This window comes from Diospyros lotus, chromosome 3, assembly GCF_014633365.1.
Source record: "Diospyros lotus cultivar Yz01 chromosome 3, ASM1463336v1, whole genome shotgun sequence".
Taxonomy (NCBI): Eukaryota; Viridiplantae; Streptophyta; class Magnoliopsida; order Ericales; family Ebenaceae; genus Diospyros; species Diospyros lotus.
Genome location: NC_068340.1, coordinates 37,184,540 through 37,203,692, shown reverse-complemented (window position 1 = coordinate 37,203,692; position 19,153 = coordinate 37,184,540). Strand labels below are relative to the sequence as shown.

Below are 19,153 nucleotides of genomic sequence, written 5' to 3'. Positions count from 1 at the left end.
GGTCGGCTTGCTAAACAGCCTAGAGGTGAAAATTTTCCGAGCTGCCATGGCGGCTGTCAACTAATATATATTATAAACTATAAATATATAGTATGAACATAATTTTCTTTATATAATATTAATGAAATATATATCTGTATATACAGTACACTTTTTATATTACACATTTTTTTTATTATGTAAAATATAAATACTCATAATTTATAAATACTATATAATTTTAAAAATAATCTGTGGTATCCTATTTATTACCTATTATTCTAAACAGCCACGGATGGGAGTAAAAGGGTCCCCGATCATACCACATGGGGTATCCTGGTCAAACTTTGTGGTCTGACCCGCTGCATCCTACCCACCCAGCAAGCATTTGGTCCGATCTAGGTGTAAAAACCAAACAAATCAAATTGTATCTAATAATCCACTGTCCAATTAAAAGGTGTCATTTATCCTTTTTTTTATATACTTATTGCAGTTTTTTATCAATCGAATGGACGGAAGAAAATTTCAATTCAATCAGTTAACCAAATAAATTAAAATTTTAAAATAAAATAATACTATTTATCTAGATTGGAGATGAATTTTTAGTCTAGATAATACATTTTTATTGAACAATAAAAAGGTACAAGTGTTAATATTTATTATGCATCTTTTCATTATTCAATAAAAAAGTCACTTAAATTAAAAATCTAGATAAATAACATTACTCTTTAAAATATATATATTTTTATGTTATAATTTGATAAAACCTATTTAATCAATAAGAATTCAAAATATTAATCATTTTAAGCCAAAAAAGTACCAAACAAATTATATTTCAACATTTTGTTTAATTAAAAAAATAATATTTTGACAATTTCAATTAAAATGACAATATGTTTAACAATTTTGGTTAGTTCAATTAGTTTTATTTAATTTAATTTTTTTTGTCTAACTACCTAATCAAATCAAATTAATCAAAAAAAAATATAACTAAACCGAATCATTCAACAAAACTAGTTCAATCTAATTAAAATTTTACACCCTTTCCCTTCCCATCCCGTGGGTGCGGGGGCGGGCGAATTCTGGCTCGTAATTTTCACCCATGACCCGTTTTAAATTAAACCCACCCTACCTTGTACTTATACTTTCTTTGACTTTTGCCTTGGCTCTGGGTGGTGGCTCTCGGAGCAGTGGCATCACAACTTTTTATCCATAAATTTCTATGCCTGCCATTTATTCATTCTTGCCATCAAACTTCGTCTGCATTTTTGTTCAAAAACAGAAAAGGAACATATCATAATTGAACACTTTGACTCCAATCAAGAGTCACTAAATGGACGCCTGGAGTATCATCACAAGCAAATTTAACTACTTGATGATACCACCTCTTAAAATTGATGATTTTACCAATAACACCAAGCCGCCCGCCCTCATAGTAAATTTTTGTTTTTCTCCTATACTTAAATCATACTCCCTTTTTAAGTTTTGAAAACTTCTTTCCTAACTCTCAAACAGGAGTCTTGTGCATTAGAGAAGCCATTTATACTTAAATGATACCAGTTAATTAGCACCCTGCTACCAACCACAAAAGGCACCAATGCCCTACGGGAAAAATACAATCTTGGCATATACCCACTTCCTCAATTGAAACTACTACCACCGATCATACAAAACTAATTTGGATTCACTAATTGTGTCACTGCTTTTTTACACAAACAGATGCTAAGATGTAACCCATCAATACAAAATCATACTTTCTAATACACTCGTACTCAACTCTCATTTACTAACATCCATATATACAACAACATTCGGGTAGAAAACTAAGCAGCAGAACCAAGTCAACTATAGCCGAGTTAATGTAAGAGCAACGCAATCTGGATAGAGTTCCAACTCCAAGAGAAAGATCCAAGAATATGTGACAGAAACAAACCGTGATTTCGTGGATCTGAGAAATGGCTGCAGTTGCCAGATAAATAGATTGGATATGTTATTACCAGAACCATTCATGTCTTGCGTCCATGGCTTTTAGGCTGGTTGGAACCAAAGGCACAGTCCCATACAGCGAGACAAAATCATTGAGGCATTTATTTCTCCTTTTGCTATGCCCTTTTAGACTGCTTATCCCTGATGACCCGATCTCATATATCTTCCCTGGCAATTCATGAATAGGATCAAAACAGCTTTTCAAAGGTGTAGAAGTCAAGATATAGAAGTTATGAGCCAGTTTAAAATGAAAATCTATGTCCTAATTTTAAGAATTTGTGATATGATTCATATGAATTGAGTTCTACAGCATTACAGTCAGAATGTTGTAGATTCTGAAAAACAAATAGTTGAAGCTACCCCATAGATACTGATATCAATATCATTGACATATTCGTAAAAGAATGAACAGAAAACAAGAGATAAAATGAAGTCTACCAACTAATGTCATGTTTCAATCCATTCTTCAAAATCATGCTTCAAAAGTTTGATTATTGGTGAGCAGATACACGAGTGTAGTATCACTTGACTACTTTTTTAAAAGCCAAATAAAACACATAATAATAATAATAATAATAATAATAATAATAATAATAATAATAATAATAATAATAATAATAAAACACATATAGCCTATTAGCCTTTTTTTTTTTTGGCCAGGTAAATTATACAGCCTATTAGCCTTTTACGTACAACTATTGTGGCTCCCTTTCAGGAACAGTCATGCTGGATCTATAAATTTCAAGTAAGCATAAACATGCATTTTTACCCAGCTCATGTTGATATAGTGTTTTCAACTTCATTAGGAAAGGCAAAAATCACTTTGCAACTCTGACAAGTTTAGGGCCAATTTGACTTTTCTGTCAATTTTATTGTGTTTGTTTTTATTTGTTTTGTGTTTATTTTTCATCTTTTGTTAAAAAAATAAAAACTAAACATTGTATTTGATAGATGATGTTTAATAAAACTGTAGCCTATTTTATCATATAACTAAAATAAATCTAGAAAACTATTTCACATTAATTAAAGAACTCATTGCCCACCTAATGGGATTAAGGCTTGTGATTGCTGCTGTTGTTTTGTAATAAATACTCATCCCTATTTTACTGTCCCTTAACCAAGAAATCTCTCTTTTTGATTCTTGTTCCACTCACACAGCAGAGAAAGGCTTGTTCCTTCTCCAAGAAAGGACACAATAAAGGAGATGATTGATTTTCATTTAGCATCTATAGTTTTGGTCTGCAACATCTGGTGACTCAAGCAAACAATTTATGCAGCAAACCCGGGATCAAATAAGGAAAAGAAACCAAAAATCAAAGACAGTTTTCTCTGGCAGAGAAGGGCAGAAGAGGATTTTTGGGGGAAAGCCAACCCGGAGAAGTGGTGTTCCTCTGACCAACCATCTCTAAATCAGAAGGTTTTGTTGACTCCAAATCTGGGGTTGCCAACCCAAAATCTAGGTCAGCTCCCAAGAAGCTGGTTGTCAGCCAATGTGGGCAGCTGCTGGGAAGGGGGAAAGGGAGCTCACCATAGGTCAGCAAAGCCTAGGGAGCTGAAAGAAGAAGTGATGGGGAGAAATAGATCAGAAAGGAAGTAGCTGGTAAAATCAGAAAGAAAGAAAAATGAACACGGAAACACCATTTTGGTGTTTCCATTTTTCCCAAAAGAAAGAAAACTATGTTCATTTTTCTGGAAAACAAAACAGTGCACATTAAGCTGTACTTGTTCCCCCAAAAAAGTGAACAGAAACAAAAAAAACTAAAAAGGACAACAAAATCAAACAGGCCCCAAGGTGTGACAATAAGCCCAAAAAGATCAAAGAAACGTCAAAAGTATATGCATAAGTAGGCGTGGCAAATTTGACCCAAACCCATGCCCCAAGTCGTCACCAGCAATAAATAGGTTCAAGTCCTATATTTTCTCAAATGGGTAATAACAGAGTTCTACTAATAAGAAAAAAAAAAGAGCCATTCAAAAATGGGTTAGGCCAAGTTGGCACAACAGACCCATTAAACAGCCAAAAAAAATTTGCACAACAAGACCAAATGTACCAACCACAATAGCAGACCAACAAAGAACTTAGCAACGCCTAGTCCCTCATCACCTCATCAAGCAAACTCAACCCCCCATTCCTCCACCGCATTGCCTCTCATGCAATGACTGCTCTCCACCTTTGCAGCCAACACTATTCCTTATTTTCCCATCAGTGGTGCAAAGAAGAAAATGTTCAAGAAGGGTGGTTGGTGGTGGATCTAGGGAAGAGGGTTTATGAGTGAAAAGCAAAGTCACCCAGAACAAAAAGGAAGAATGTACAGGAAAAAGTATTGGCAATAATTTCCCTCCCTCCCTCCCTCCCTCATCTATCCCCTAATGTTTTTTCGGGTTTGTTTATGTGTTTATGCGGTTCGATATGAATATTTTGTTGCAACCACAGACACAGGGCTCTACTTCTAGATGTGGACTGATTGCTGGTAGGAGGGTAAGACAAAGTGCAGAAAGAAGATTGGTCCAGAGGATGCCATAATGACAGCTCACATTGGTAAGGAGGCTAGCAGAACGAGATCTGTAATTTGACATCATTGCTAGATGGAGGACAGGGGATATGCAGTGCCACAATCCTGCAGTGATTTCTCAATAAAAGTTGCCCGTTCATTGTCTATCCCTCCCTCCCAGTCTCCACCCAAATCACAAACACAAACAAGTGGGTCATTGATAAACAGGTTGGGGTTTGCTTCATGCATCTGACTCAACCCATCGTTGGATAGCCCACATCTAATAAAAAGTTAAAACAGTAGTGTTTGGATTGATAGTGTTAATCTGAAACCCGTTTTGAACCTCCCCAACCTGACCTGTACGCACCCAATTGCATGCCTACATGTAAGTAACCAATAGTGAGGATGCAGATCAAGAACATTCCAGAAATGTGGTAGCCATGCAAATGTTGCTCAGCTGGGCCCCTCCTGCACAGCCAAGCCAAGCCAGCCCATGAATTCAAGGGATTACACCAGATGTATAGGAGCCAAAATAGCCCGTGGTGACAGGAATCAAGCCAAATTATTACTTTTGTTTTAATACTTAAAAAAAAAGAACAGCTAATGACTGTTAAGCTTATTGGGCATAGGCTGTCAGCCAGCCTGGACTGAAAAGCTGAGAGCCCAGGCATATGGTAGTTGAACATGGCCAGACCCATGGAACTAGTGCCAAATTTACACCCCTAGGCATGAGACACAAACCCCACAGTACAAAACTAATCAGCTTACCATGGATGGGAACTGAAGAAATTTGAAATAAACTTGATATGGCGAGTTATATCAAGAGAAACTTGATGGAATATTCTTAGATATGGCGAGTTATAATCACCTTAAAAAATATATGATCATAGATACAGATTGGTAACCTAGAATCCATGAAGTTGACCCTGCCTGGTGGGACTAAAGCCTGGTATGTTGTTCGCCTTTAGGCTTGCAAAGAGTTTGAAGCATTCAACAATCATATAATCTTATAATACAATCATTTCCTAGCTCATGTCACTAGCAGCTTACTGTCAAATGTGCCAGGAGAGATATTTAAATGACAAAAAACCAAATTGATTAGAAGCTTTAAGACTCATGAAATCTGTTAGCTATAATTCATGTAGCCAACCAACCTAGTGAGATTAAGGCTTGTGGTGGTGGTGTCATTGTTGTTGTTGTACATTAAAAAGAAAAATCAATATCCCAGAAATTGTTTCAGGAATCAACTTGAAATGAAGGTTCCCTATTAGGCTTGCAGCTTATATAAACTGTCCCATCAAAAAGGATAAATATGAAAAAGTAAAAATGATTAAAATATCTTGAATTATCTAACAAATCCAATCGGTTGGATAATGGAGAGTATTTCTCTCTACAAGCATGGATCAGAGTGATCTTTATCACAACAGATAAGCATCAGATGATCTCTTAAGCACATCTAGCATTCAATAAATGAATAAAGCTTTAGACAAAAAAGTCAAGAAGCTAAAAAGGATGAGCTATTACCTTTGACCCAGATTGGGGGTGCACTAGTGGCATTCGCGACAAGCAGAGACATTGCAACGTCTTCACAGTTTCTGTGAAAAAATAGAAAAACAAAAAAACAAAAGGCATATATCAAACTTACACTTGACCTTTTAACCATTGATAAAATAGTGAATCATCTGATACCTCTCCCTGGTCACATAATCATGAATAGATGACGGCATTTCGTGAGTGTACATATCCAAATACTTCCGGTGGAAGAATGCTGCTTTTGAGAGAACCATGCTGTAATGGCCAGTCCACCAAACCGACCACCATCCTCCATATTTATAGGATGCAACACCATTTTTCTGCATTAGATGAAAAAATAATGTCAAATACAAACCAGAGAAGGCAGAAAACTTCCATAACAAATACAGTAAAGCACCATAAGATTTCATGTCCCAGATTTTATTGTCCCAGTGTTTCAACAGATCACATCAACTTCTGTCTGAATAAGAGAGGAGGAAAAAAAAAGAAAACCAAAAAAAATGTAAATTTTTGAATTCATTTTTACAATTGCTGATACCAACTTCTGAAGGTCTGAATTTTTTTTTTTTTTGTTGGGGGGGGGAATGAAAAGAGAAGAGCAAAAAATTGAAAATTTCTAAATTCATTTTTGCAACTGCTGACACCAAGATATGCCAGTAAGTAACAATCTGGAAATGAACTCACCATAGAATGGAAATATAAGGCCCTGTTCTCTTTGTTGTTTTCAGTCAGTTTTCAGTTTTTAGTTTTCTAAAACAGTAAAAATATGTTTACTTTCATATTTTCAAAAACAAGAAAAATTTTCAACAAGATTTTCTATTGGAATGTCTGACTCTGAGATCAAGTACAGGGCCTCAACATGGTAACATATTATGGTTAATGCTTCCTGATGTCAAATTACAAAGGTTTAAGAATTGACTGTGGGTCGAAGGCACATCTAGCAGTGCAATAGTAACAGAAGATAATCATTTTTCAAATATTGCCCAGGCTCATACAAATCTCTAAATATTATAGAGTAAAATTCCTGAGGAATTTCTGCGTAGACACATAATGATAGTGCTATAACTTTGGAGGAAAAACTACAGTAACTACTGATACCTATACAGTGCTTTCTCTTATGAATTCTACAAAACTTTTCAGCAGCTTTTGTGTAAGATACATACTTCCTACTACTGATGGTACTTTATGGTGCTCTTCCCAAGAAGAGTTGAATACCAGGACCCTTGTGTAAACCAACAGAGTTGTTCTCAGGAAAAGCTTATTTTCAAACAGATATGAGCCAATGAAGAACTAAATGGCTTTAGCAAACATAAGCAAAAATAAAATAACTAGCCTCGTCCTTAGCAGACCTGATTCTTGAGCTTCCAAGACAGACACTAGGAGAGGAGCATGCAATAGAATTACACAGTAGATATGAAATTACTGACCTTGTCATCCACCCAATGCATGCGAGGAACAAATCCTACCATGGTGCGGGGAGCAGTCTGCCACACAGTAAATGCAAAATCCAAGGTGTGACATGGAACAATTACATCATCATCTACTGAGAAAATTGCATCTGGTCTAAGGTCCTCAATTGGCTTAAATCTATTGTTTAAATTATCCCCCTCATTTAGATCAAACTTGAAATTGGGCTTGTGAGCTGTCTGTGATTGTTTCAATACAATTTTTTTAAGATAAGCCTTTAGGGTATTGGACGGTGGATCACTTTCACTCCACACTACATGTATCGCATCAGTTCCACTACAGGATGCATAGTGAGCAACAGATTGCTTGAGAAGAGAATTCCGTTTCCATGTGTTGATAAGGACTGTGTAGCAACCCCTGGAAGAATGCAGACATCGGTGGTCATTTTGCAACATCATTCCAGCATTCAAAATGTTACTTCAAGAACATCAGTACAATTTCAAATACTCCATAAATGAAAAAATATGTAATAATATTAATTTAGAGAGGCAATAGAAGAATGATGGATGCATAAAGAATAAGCACATTCTTATGCGTACTGAAAGGAGATACAGAATGTAGCAGAAAAAGAAAGGAGATACAGAAGCAATTGGGTTACTCTGAATTGCAATGTCGGCAAATAAAGAAAGCATTAGCACCCCATCCATTACATTATTATTAGTGTAGTGATGGAGAAGCAAAGACATTTCTAACTCAGTCAGTTCAAGCCAGTATGCTAGGTAACTTAATATCCATTGTTAAGCCAATTCTGAGCAGAACTTTAGGTTAATTGGTAATAAAAAAATCATCAAAGGAATCGATTAGGAATTTTAAGTTCTAGTTTGGTATCAATTATTTGTCTTCCTATTATGTTCATCATTAGACATTCAACTCTTGTGTCTACTTTTGTGCACTATGTTCAATCCAATGATTCAGATCAGTTTACCTGTCCAAGACTCCAACACTCACTAACTCAATCAGTTCATATTAAGCCCATCTCTTATTAATTGGTAATATAAAAATGCATCAAAATTTTGGATAAGGAATTTTAGGTTCAAGTATGATATCCAATTATTTGTGTTCTTATTGTGTTCATCATTAGGAATTCCGCTCTTGTATCTATTTTTGTACACTATGATTAATTTTTACCCCTCCAAACTTGGATAATGAATCAAAGCATATATATATCATCATTCTAGCTTTGTTGTATGGTATAGAATATTAGATACAAAATCACCAACATGTACAAAATGAGCGGAGCGGAAATCAAGATGTCATAAAAGATGTGCAACCATACAAGAAATTATAGAATTAAAGATGAGGTTACACGGCATAGGTCAGGGTGGCGAGGATAATATGCATGAGACATGACAAATTATTTGGTCATGTCAGAAGAAGGCCGATAGATACACATCTAAAAAGAGTGGATGGAATGAAAGAGATTTTTAGCAAAAGAAATAGAGAAAGACCAAGAAAAACTTGGTGGAAAACTCTTAGGCATTATTATGGTCATACAAAAGATATTGCCATAATAGAAATAGTTAGCAAGTTGGGATCCATGTAGCCAAGCCCACCTTTTGGGATTAAGGTTCAATATGTTGTTATGTTCAAGATGTTATTTGACCGCACTAACTTCCTAATAAACTAGAACTTCAGAGACAAAATTTTGGAAAGATTTAGAGAGGTAGTACAAGAAATACTCAAAGAGGAGAAAATCATTATAGGAGGTGTCTTAAACGATCGTGTGAGTAGTGAAAGGAAAGTGTACAGAGATTAAAATGGAGGTTTCAGATCTAGAGAAAGAAAGAATGAGTAAAGCTTTTTTTGGATTTTGCCACAATAGCTAAGCTCATCATAGCCAACACCAAGTTTAAGAAACAGGATGAACACTTTATCAAATATAAAAATAGCTTATCTACTATTCATATATATTAACTTCTTATGAAATAGGATGATCACTTACGTTGTAAGAATTGTATATACTGAGAGAATGCCTAACCAGTTATGGTCATTGACGTCCATATCAAAAAATAAAGAAAAAAAAAGTAAAAGATACAAAACAAAGCCCAAGAATTATAAGGTGGGATCTAAAAAACGATACAAGTGCAAAATATAAGCATAATAGATATGAGATGCTAAGATGCATGTATGGTTATTCAAGAAAAGATAAAATTAAAAATGAGGTTATTCGTAATAAGGTTCGAGTTGCTACTATTAAAGATAAGATAAACAATACATGATTAAGATGGTTTGATCAAGTGAGAAAAAGACCAACAAAGGTTTTTGTGAAGAGAGTGGATGGAACTGAACAAAACAAACATTTAGCAGAAGAAGTAGAGGAGACCAAGAAAAATTTGGTGGGAAACTCTTAGGTATGATATATGGGTCTTACAAAAGATAAGTCCACAAATAGAACTAACTAACGAGCTAAAATTGATGTAGCCAAGCCCAAATAATAGGATTAAGGCTTGATACGCTACTGTTGTTGCGATATTAAAACTTTTGGGCCAATCAATAACTTAGAACAACACACACAAACAAACAAATATGCTAACAGAATCTGAAAAGATGAACAAACTTTTGGTTCATTTGAAAAAAGACGAACCAAAGAAAATAAATGAATAAAAAAAAAAAAAAGCAAACACTTTAGCTAAATCTATCCCATGAAAAGAGAAAAAAGAAAATGGTCTTAAACTCTAATAAGTCAAATTATCCATGAAAATAATGTGAGATTATGGAAAATTATAGCTGACAAAGTTGTCTTGCTGTACAAATGAAGATAACATGGAATGGAATAATGAATTTACTCTGGGCTGAAATGTAGAATTCCAGGGGAAAAAAAGAAAGTCTGAAAGTCACATATAAATGAACATTCATAAAACATTGGCTGTGTAAGTTATGTTTAATGCTTAGAATGAAGAAGTTGGGTTCATCCAACTTACAGAAGCAAGAAACATTTCCAAGGCCATATGACCCAAGGCATTGAAAACATTTAATAAAGAACTAACCTTACTTAGCTAGTGTTTGTTAACCAAGATATAGACCGAAAAAAGTAGGATATGGAAAGCATCCGGGGACAAAAGTGTTTTCCATTGTATTTGTTAAATTTATCTGGAAAGAAGTCATTTGACTTTTTATCTTAAACTTTCTAGATAAATTTATCCCCCCCCCGGCGGATAAGTTATCTTAGGCTTTACAGATAAGTTATCTTGATGCAATCTTATCTTATTCATTTTAACAAACGCTACCTTAGTGGGATTAAGGCTTGTGATCATTCTTGTTGTTGTCTTCGTCATAAAGAAAAAAGATCAGATTTTAGTTAGCAACAAGAAACTAGAAGTGATCAGTTAAGTGTAAATAACACGAATGTGAATGGTTAAAATTCAACCTAAAACAGATGTTCTCATGCTAAGCTTTTAAATAAATAGAGCACCATAAAGGGGAAAAAAGCCTTGCAAACAAAATTTATATGTACTAAAATTGTCTCATATAGCAACAAGTACTGTCACAAGCTAGGGCTTCCCCAATCCCAATGCATGAGCTAGGATTGACATAAAATTTTACATTGGAACATGGAGGATAAAGTTGGCTTATATAGCACATCTGAATTGATAAGAAATATTAAGAGCTAAATGCGTGGTTACCTACCAAAAAGAACCTGATAATTTTGAGCATAAATTGCACTATCTAACAAGAATATGCATGATTCTAGTCATACAAATGCATTATTATTTTCTTTTTTGGACATTGCGGATGAAGCCAAAAGGAGTGCTACACATTACACACCATCACTACAGACGTAAAGAACCCCCAATTGGAGATGTCCCTTGCTAGAATAAGGTTGAACTAAGAGGGGAGGGACTTGCAGCAGTTGAAGTTTCAGACAGTGCCCCAAGATCATCCTTAGCCAACCTGTTAGGGCCTCCAATCTGTCCCATTAAGTTTGCATAGTACCCATTGCAAATTGCATGCCATGTGTGATCTAAAAAAGGATGATTCTGAATGAGAACATAATATTTGGGGTTGTTTTACTTATTCACCTAGGATGCAAATTTTTTCCCATTTTCTCTTTCTATTACTTCCGTAATCTTTGAGTTGAACATCACTTGCACAAGTTTGAAATGACACTGATTTCAGTTTAAAACAATTAAACTTGAACCAAAGTTGGCATATATTGCGCAGCAAAGAAAAAAGTATAGAACTATCAATACATTCAAAACCAAAAGCAAGTACCAGCATAATTTTTCACCAAATCACAATTTACTCAAAACAATAAGTTTATTCCCCAACAAGCAATATTTCATGTGAGTTCCGAATAGCTTAAGCGCTAGATAATAATCAGCAATCACACTTAGACTCATCATCAAATTCATAAACCTAATTAACAATTGCACCGACACAATTTTTCACCACAACACATTTTACTCGATAAGTTTATTCCCCAACAAACGATATTTCATGTCAGCTCTGAATAGCTCAAGAGCTAAACAATAATCAGCAATCACACTTAGATTCATCATCTGATCGGTAAACTGCAACCAAATATCACCTCCTACAATCAGACTCTTAACTGGCAATACAATAAGGAGGAGAAGAAGAAGACGAAGAAAGCATTAGAACTACTATGATCCACAGATTCGTACACAAGAATTTATGCAAATATATGTACAAGTTAAAGTACAAGATCCAGAAGAGCACCTACCTGGAAGGAGAAGAGACCGAAGCAGGAAAGTGAGGGTTCCACCCCATGAAAACACCGAGTCTGGAGGCGGACAAAGCAAAGAAGCTGAGAAGGAAAAGCGAGATCAGAAGTTTGGCCTTCCCGCCGCCAAGAAGCTGCCGGATGCGGCGGTGCAGGAGAGGCGAGCGGCCGCTGTAGGCGCCTCTGTTCGCCGCCTTCTCCTTCGCCGGAGAGTACATGCCACCGCCATCGGCATCGGCGGCGGCGGCGGCATCTCTGATCGCGATGAGAGCCGACGTCATAGGGCAATGTGCGGTCAGGATCGGGGCGAGATTTTTATTTTTCTCGTCAAATACACTTGGCTCGCTCTATTCTTCATTCAATCAATTGTTGCTTTTCCAGGTCTCCACTGTTCCTGTTGAGTGTCCATAACTTGAAAGCCAAATATCTAAGATCCTGTTTGGCTTAGGCTTTTCCAACGAACTTGTTTATTAATTTTTTTTTATTTTTTATCAGCCCTTATTTATGCATCTTCTTTGAATATGTAAAAAATAACTAAGAAAAGGTAATTCAACTGAATTACCAAACAAACTATGGCTTTTCTCAAACAACAGTTGGCTGCGGTTTATGATTTTTTTTTTTTTTAAATCGACTAAGTCGATTTGATGATAGTTTCATACGTCAATAAATTGAATTAACAAATAAAATATAAAAAATTAAATGAAGAACTTACACTTAAATATTTTTTGCGTTATATATTCCCATAAAATAATTTCCTCTCCATTACAGATTCCAGAGTTGCAGGATTGCTTTGCTTAATCAGGGAACCTTATAGAAAATTCTTGTGCAAATATTGCATGATGCAACGCCACCGGTTAGCTTGCAGTCGTGATCTTGCGATTTGCGCTTTACTTTTCGTTAACCAAAAAAACAGAGTAAAATTTTGTCATTTTCAAAATATATTCTCTGAAATTAAAATAAACCTAAGGGTAGTTAGAGTAATTTGCTATTTATAATTTTATAATATTACTTGAAATATTATAAATAATTTAATAAAATGTTTATTCAATATATTATTTTTTAGTTATTTTACTTGTCTAATATATAATTGTTGTGTTATAAACAAATGCCAAGAGCCTAAAATGATATTTTGGGTTAAAAGACATAAATTTCTCATATGCCGGGATTCCGCACAAATAAAATAACTTTGACATCCAAAAGAAAAAAAATAAATAATTATTCATAAAGAATTTTAATTATAAAATAATTTCGAAATATTAAGATAAACACCATTCATGAGAGATAGACGCTATCTATAATAATCCTAGTTCCAACCAGATTAGGGATAATCGAGATAGACATTATCTGTAATAATCTTAATCTCAAATTAATTAAGATTACATTATATTCTTCTATAAAAAAACAGACACTCATTGTTGAAAAGGTATAACGTCTTTAATACTGATTTCAATATAGTTCTCATTATACTCAATGTCTAATTTAAGCATCGAAGTGTTTGCGGGAGACATCCCTGGGCCCTTTAATTGTTTTTATTTTTATTTTTGTAGATTTAGTTAGCTTAATGACGACGTTTCCAATCAACTAAATTCATTATTGTATTCAGACAACAACAAATGGTGTCATCTATAGAAAACATCTAAAAAGCCTATAAATACTAAAACGACTCACACAATTTCAAATCGCATAAAGTCAAATCAAATCAATTGAGAAAGAAGGAATTACACATATGTGATAATCTCATTAATGGTATGCTCATTCACTTAATACTTCTGCCATTGTTTTATTTTTCAAGTATTATTTTATGTGAAAAGAAAAATAATTGAAAAATAAGGCAAAGGGATTTAGATATATATATGTTTTGTACAAAGGGGTTTCTCGAGGAAGCTTGGTAGAAAAAGAATACGAAAAACAAAAACTCTGTCATTGTGTTATATCATATACATATACATATACATCCACATACATATTGGAAGAAAGCTTGAAAAAAGGAAAACCCAGAAAGCGAAAGCCATAAAGAAGACGACGGCCACTTAGTCCAGGGGAGCTGCTGGAGAACACGGCCGGAATGAGAAGTGATGGTGGCAAAATCGGTGGCGGTGATAGTAGTCGTAGTAGAGGCAAGCGATGACGACCAGTAAAGGAAGAAAAAAACAATGCCGACCCCAGAAGGCTAACAACCATGAAGCAAGACCACAAGAGATTGGCGGCAAAGGGCAAGTGACGATCGTGAAAACCCAAATGATGGCGACTGAGGCAAAGATGGCGAAAGACTAACGAATGTGCCAGTTGCAAGATCGATGGCGAGGCTCAACTGCAGATGACCAGTGACAGAAAAGGTTGGATGGTAGCAACGCAAGGCCAATGACGACCAACACTAGGCCAGGCGACAATTTTCACTGTCTGGCTTTCGTTATTCAATTTACCCGGTGACTTGCACGGTTCGCTAATCTCCTTATGGATTAGGATCTCTTGTCATTCTAATTTCAAAGTCCTTAATTGTCTCAATTTCTTCTATCGACAATGGCATCTGGTTCGCGTAGAGAGGATGATTTCTATGGAGCCGCTCCATACAGATTGAGAACTAAAGTTTGCATGTCCATCGACTAGTTTCAGTCCAAGTGTGAGTTGTTCTTTCCTTTGGTACAGTTAAGAGAAAATTTAACATGGACTCTCATTATCATGTGCGTATATATATATATATATATATTTAGCCTTGCATCTTATGAAGAGCCAAGAACCCGTCTGCAAAAACTCCTGTGAGACGACAACGGAGATTAACCAAGAGGTAAGGAAAATCAAAACAACGATTCAATGGAGAAAAATAGGAAAAAGACTCAAGTGCGAACAACCAAGAAGCAAGATTGCCAGTGAGGCAAGAGAAGAATTATTGGTAATTGAGACCATGTGCAGCAATGTATAGAATGTTCACCCCCATCTGATGAAGGACAATGGATTCCATTAGCGAGCACCTGCCTCTATACACTACTGCACAGAGACCACACAAAGAGTATCCTCATCTTTTACACTGGATGGTTTTGCTTAACAGCAAATCTCCAACACTAGTGCACAAGACAACTCTATCGCTTCTTGTCAAAGGATTATATACACAATCGAAAACCAGCAACAGATCATTCTCAAAACCATGTGATATGTCGAAGATGTTACATTCAATGGATGTTCTCCAACACCTACCCATATATCTACTATATGCATCACATGCAACATGGCGTGTGACTCACCACCCCATTACCATTAGCATCCCATGCTAATAATGGTAGTAGCCCATGTGTCAATCCATAATCGATAGATCATATTACTCTTTTGATAAATTTGTAGACCGGGAGTACCTTTAAGAAATCCTGAACTAGAGATCCATGTCACACAGTCTCAACACCTTAAGAGTAGGACCTCTATCAGGAAATCTAGAGACTCATTCATAATAATGAGATGGAAAGCTTATGAATGAAGATATAACCATACAAGATTATATCATTAGGCCCATTACTCATACTAGACATCATCTAAATCTAGCATTAAGACACTAACATCAACAATCTCCTACTTGCACTAATGTTAATTTACATGACACTCTATTGAATCATCGCCTGGTATCCCATACCCATCTTCTCAATATGGTAATCCAACTATCATTGTATCATAGCTTTAGGCAGTAGGTCCATAAAGTTCTCATTTGCTGCAACTCTTTTCACCTACATGTCACACGTGTTATTTTCTCCAAGATAATATAGAAACATTACTCAAAGTGTTTAGCTTTATGGTGAGACCTGGGTTCCTCGACCTATGCAACAGCCCCAAAGAAATTGTAACACCGAAGCATCGCAAACTCATTGGAGGGAACCACTTCCAGTTCTGAGATAAACCTTACTAAACAACTCACATTATAGCATCACATGACATAATGTATAAGGCTTTCACAATAAATCTCGTAGTCATACCAGCATAGAACCCTTTCAACTAAACTGCTCCACTTTGACAAGCAAACCTTGATGTTGTAATACCCTGAGAGCCCAAGGTCAGGTCCAAGAAAGGACTCTACAGAAGCTAGTATATATATCGAGTATAGTAAAAAAGGAAACAACACCAGTTAGATACCTTTTGGGCTGAATATAGGCAAAGAACTCTCGGGTTAAGCGTATTTGAGCTGGAGAAGTTTAAGAATGGGTCCTTAGGAAGTTCACGTAGGCTATCAGGGTAAGTTGTTCCGGTCTTTCATTTCGCTCGATACGGGATGTTACAGGTGGTATTAGAGCTGTCCCTTAGAGAAGGCAGTCCGATGAGGGCAGGAAATGACTCCTTGTTTAGGCACAATGAGCGAATCCTGGCAGACTTCTAGGATGGCAGCCCCCAAATGGGAGAAAATCCAGGACCAGTTGTAAGGTCACATAACGAGGACATCATATGCTCAAGGGAGGAGAATGTAATACCCCGAGAGCCCAAGGTCAGGTCCAAGAAGGGACTCTACATAGGCTAGTATATATATCGAGGATAGTAAGGAAGAAAACAACACCATCTAGATACATTTTGGGTTGAATGTAGGCAAATAACTCTCGGATTAAGCGTACTTGAGCTGGGAAAGCTCAAGGTTGGGTGACCCTTAGGAAGTTCACGTAGGCCCATTAAAGTAAGTTGTTCTGGTTCTTCCTATCGCTCGATGTGGGATGTTACAGATGTAAACCCTCTACCATCCACATCACACTCGAAATCTAAATATGTAAACCCATTAATATGGAGTTCACCCTCTTCATAAGCTAGAATCACACCTCTAAGATATGTTTTTGGGTTATCCAATGTTTCAAACCTAGATCAAACTAATACCTACTCGTAACATTTATATCATATCTGATATCAAGCCTTGTACATAGTAGAAACCGGGAAATATCCCATCTGATGAGTAGAATTCCATCCCAAAATAATACGAGACCCTTCTTGAAATCCCCTTGCTAAACTCTTTAACACATTCTCTATGTATCGACTTGGGGGAAAACCTATTAATCTCCTCGCTCTATCCCATAGAAATGGATCCCTACAATACAAGTTACCTCTTCCAAATCTATTATGGAGAATTTATTAAACAACCACTATCCCAGCTGACATCACCATGCCAACACTATTCCTCATGAGGAGAATGTCATCCATATACCAGATAAGCAATGCTTGCGCACTTCCACTTATCTAATGTGTCCACAAGGTCCATATTTCAAAAATGGATATTCCCTCTCATAGCTGGCAGAATCAGTCCAATTAATCACTATCTCCATACAAGAACATTCTTATGTCTCTTCCATGATAAATCAAATCATACTAGAGGACGAGATAATTTACCTAAGCTATGAAGTTCTTATGTGATTACATTACTTAGACTAATAAGATTAGGATCGACTTTGTTTAGATTTGATTTGTGGTTCTGAGGACACTTCCTCTAATTCCATTTTATACTTGTAATCGATGTAGACTCTAATTTATCAGTCTTGAATTTTTCAACAAAAGTGGTACGACCCCAAATCTTAACATATCTAAGATTAGATCATCACCTAACCCATATCCCATATGGCATTGTCTCTACAGATTAGGTCAATGTCCTGTGGCAGTAGAAAAGAGCATGACCCACAATGAAACTGGCATATTGGTCCAACCAATCATAAAGCATATCATGTCCAACAAAGTACGATTTCTATATTTAGAAACCCCATTAAACAGTGATATAGCGGGAGGAGATTGTAGAGATATCATGCCACTAGGCCTAAGGTAGACATCAATCTTAGTACTCAAGTATTCATTACATCGATCCAATTGAAGGATCTAAACGCTCTTTCCTATCTGGTTTACTACTTCATTCCATAACATTAGTTAGTCCACATACAACTATGTTGATTAATCCTGACAATTCGACGACTCTCCCACTTTGTCTAACAAAGGGTGACCCAGTCAATCTCCTCGAGAAGTCAAGATTCGTAAGTCAGCCCAAGTTATAAACCATCGGATTAGAAATCCATAACAAGCTAACTCACTCATCCTCCTCTCATGGATATGACCTAGTCTTGAGCGTCAGAATCATTTCGGATCAACACTTTCATCTTGAGAACATTTCTCGTTAATAGTGGTCGTAACAATTACATTTATATCTCGCATTAATTCATGTAACATCAAAAAATAAAGACGACTCTGAATTACACATATGCCAACAAATTCATTATTCTAATGAATACTGCATATCCCTTGCAATAACCCAAAATGAATATTTCACTCTCATTAACAAACACAAAAAGGTACTTGAGCCCTAAAACTCCATCTGCTTGACTCTCAAGCTCTAGAGACATTCGGGATAGTCCCTCTTCTACTGTTCGTCTCGCTAGCATTGGAAACATTTTCCTTTACCTACTCTTATATATTGACTTGCAACACTTGCAATTTACCACCCCCCGATTACAACTCTTGCAATCATTTAGCCAATCCTTTAATTAGGTTTAATTAGATGGTTTTGTCTAATAAATGAAAACTGAGTTTGCCATTGGAGAATATTGCGGAATTTAAGAAAAAAATAGAATGTCAATTGATTTTATCTTGTTTAACCACTTAGTTTTGATCTCAAACCAAATGGTACTTTCCACTCAATTTTTCGAATCACACACTTTCCATAGTGGAAAACGTGAATCCCTAAAAGGACTCATAGAGGGTGATTGAGTTCTCTCCTACATGAGTACCCCTCAGCACTTTGGTGATATGTTGGAATACCCACATATTCGAGTTGCTAGGCAACTCTTGCCTATCACATCTCATGTGAGATTCGATCCCTAACCCATTTGACACCTATTCCTCAACGCTTTAGTGGTTTGTTGGCCATATCCATGTGGGGTAACCGGCAACATCCAATGCTTAGATATGAACTTCAATAAACTCTCATGAAATGCACCCTTTCACCTTTGAGTAGCCAGAGTACACCCAATTGAGCGACAATTTCCTACGACGATGGAGGGTCATGATAAATCTTTATTTA

The 19,153-nt window shown here is 36.0% G+C and overlaps 1 protein-coding gene across 1 annotated transcript; it reads right to left on the bottom strand.

Moving 5' to 3' along the window:
• Positions 1-1,645: 1,645 nt before the first annotated feature.
• LOC127798024 (glycosylinositol phosphorylceramide mannosyl transferase 1-like) lies at positions 1,646-12,554 on the bottom strand. The gene is made up of 5 exons (XM_052331300.1): positions 12,139-12,554; positions 7,418-7,814; positions 6,147-6,310; positions 5,982-6,052; positions 1,646-2,133 (listed from the first exon to the last, which is right to left on the bottom strand). Exons 1-5 carry the CDS (start codon positions 12,417-12,419, stop codon positions 1,973-1,975), a joined length of 1,074 nt encoding a protein of 357 aa, XP_052187260.1. The 5' UTR covers positions 12,420-12,554; the 3' UTR covers positions 1,646-1,972.
• Positions 12,555-19,153: the final 6,599 nt, after the last annotated feature.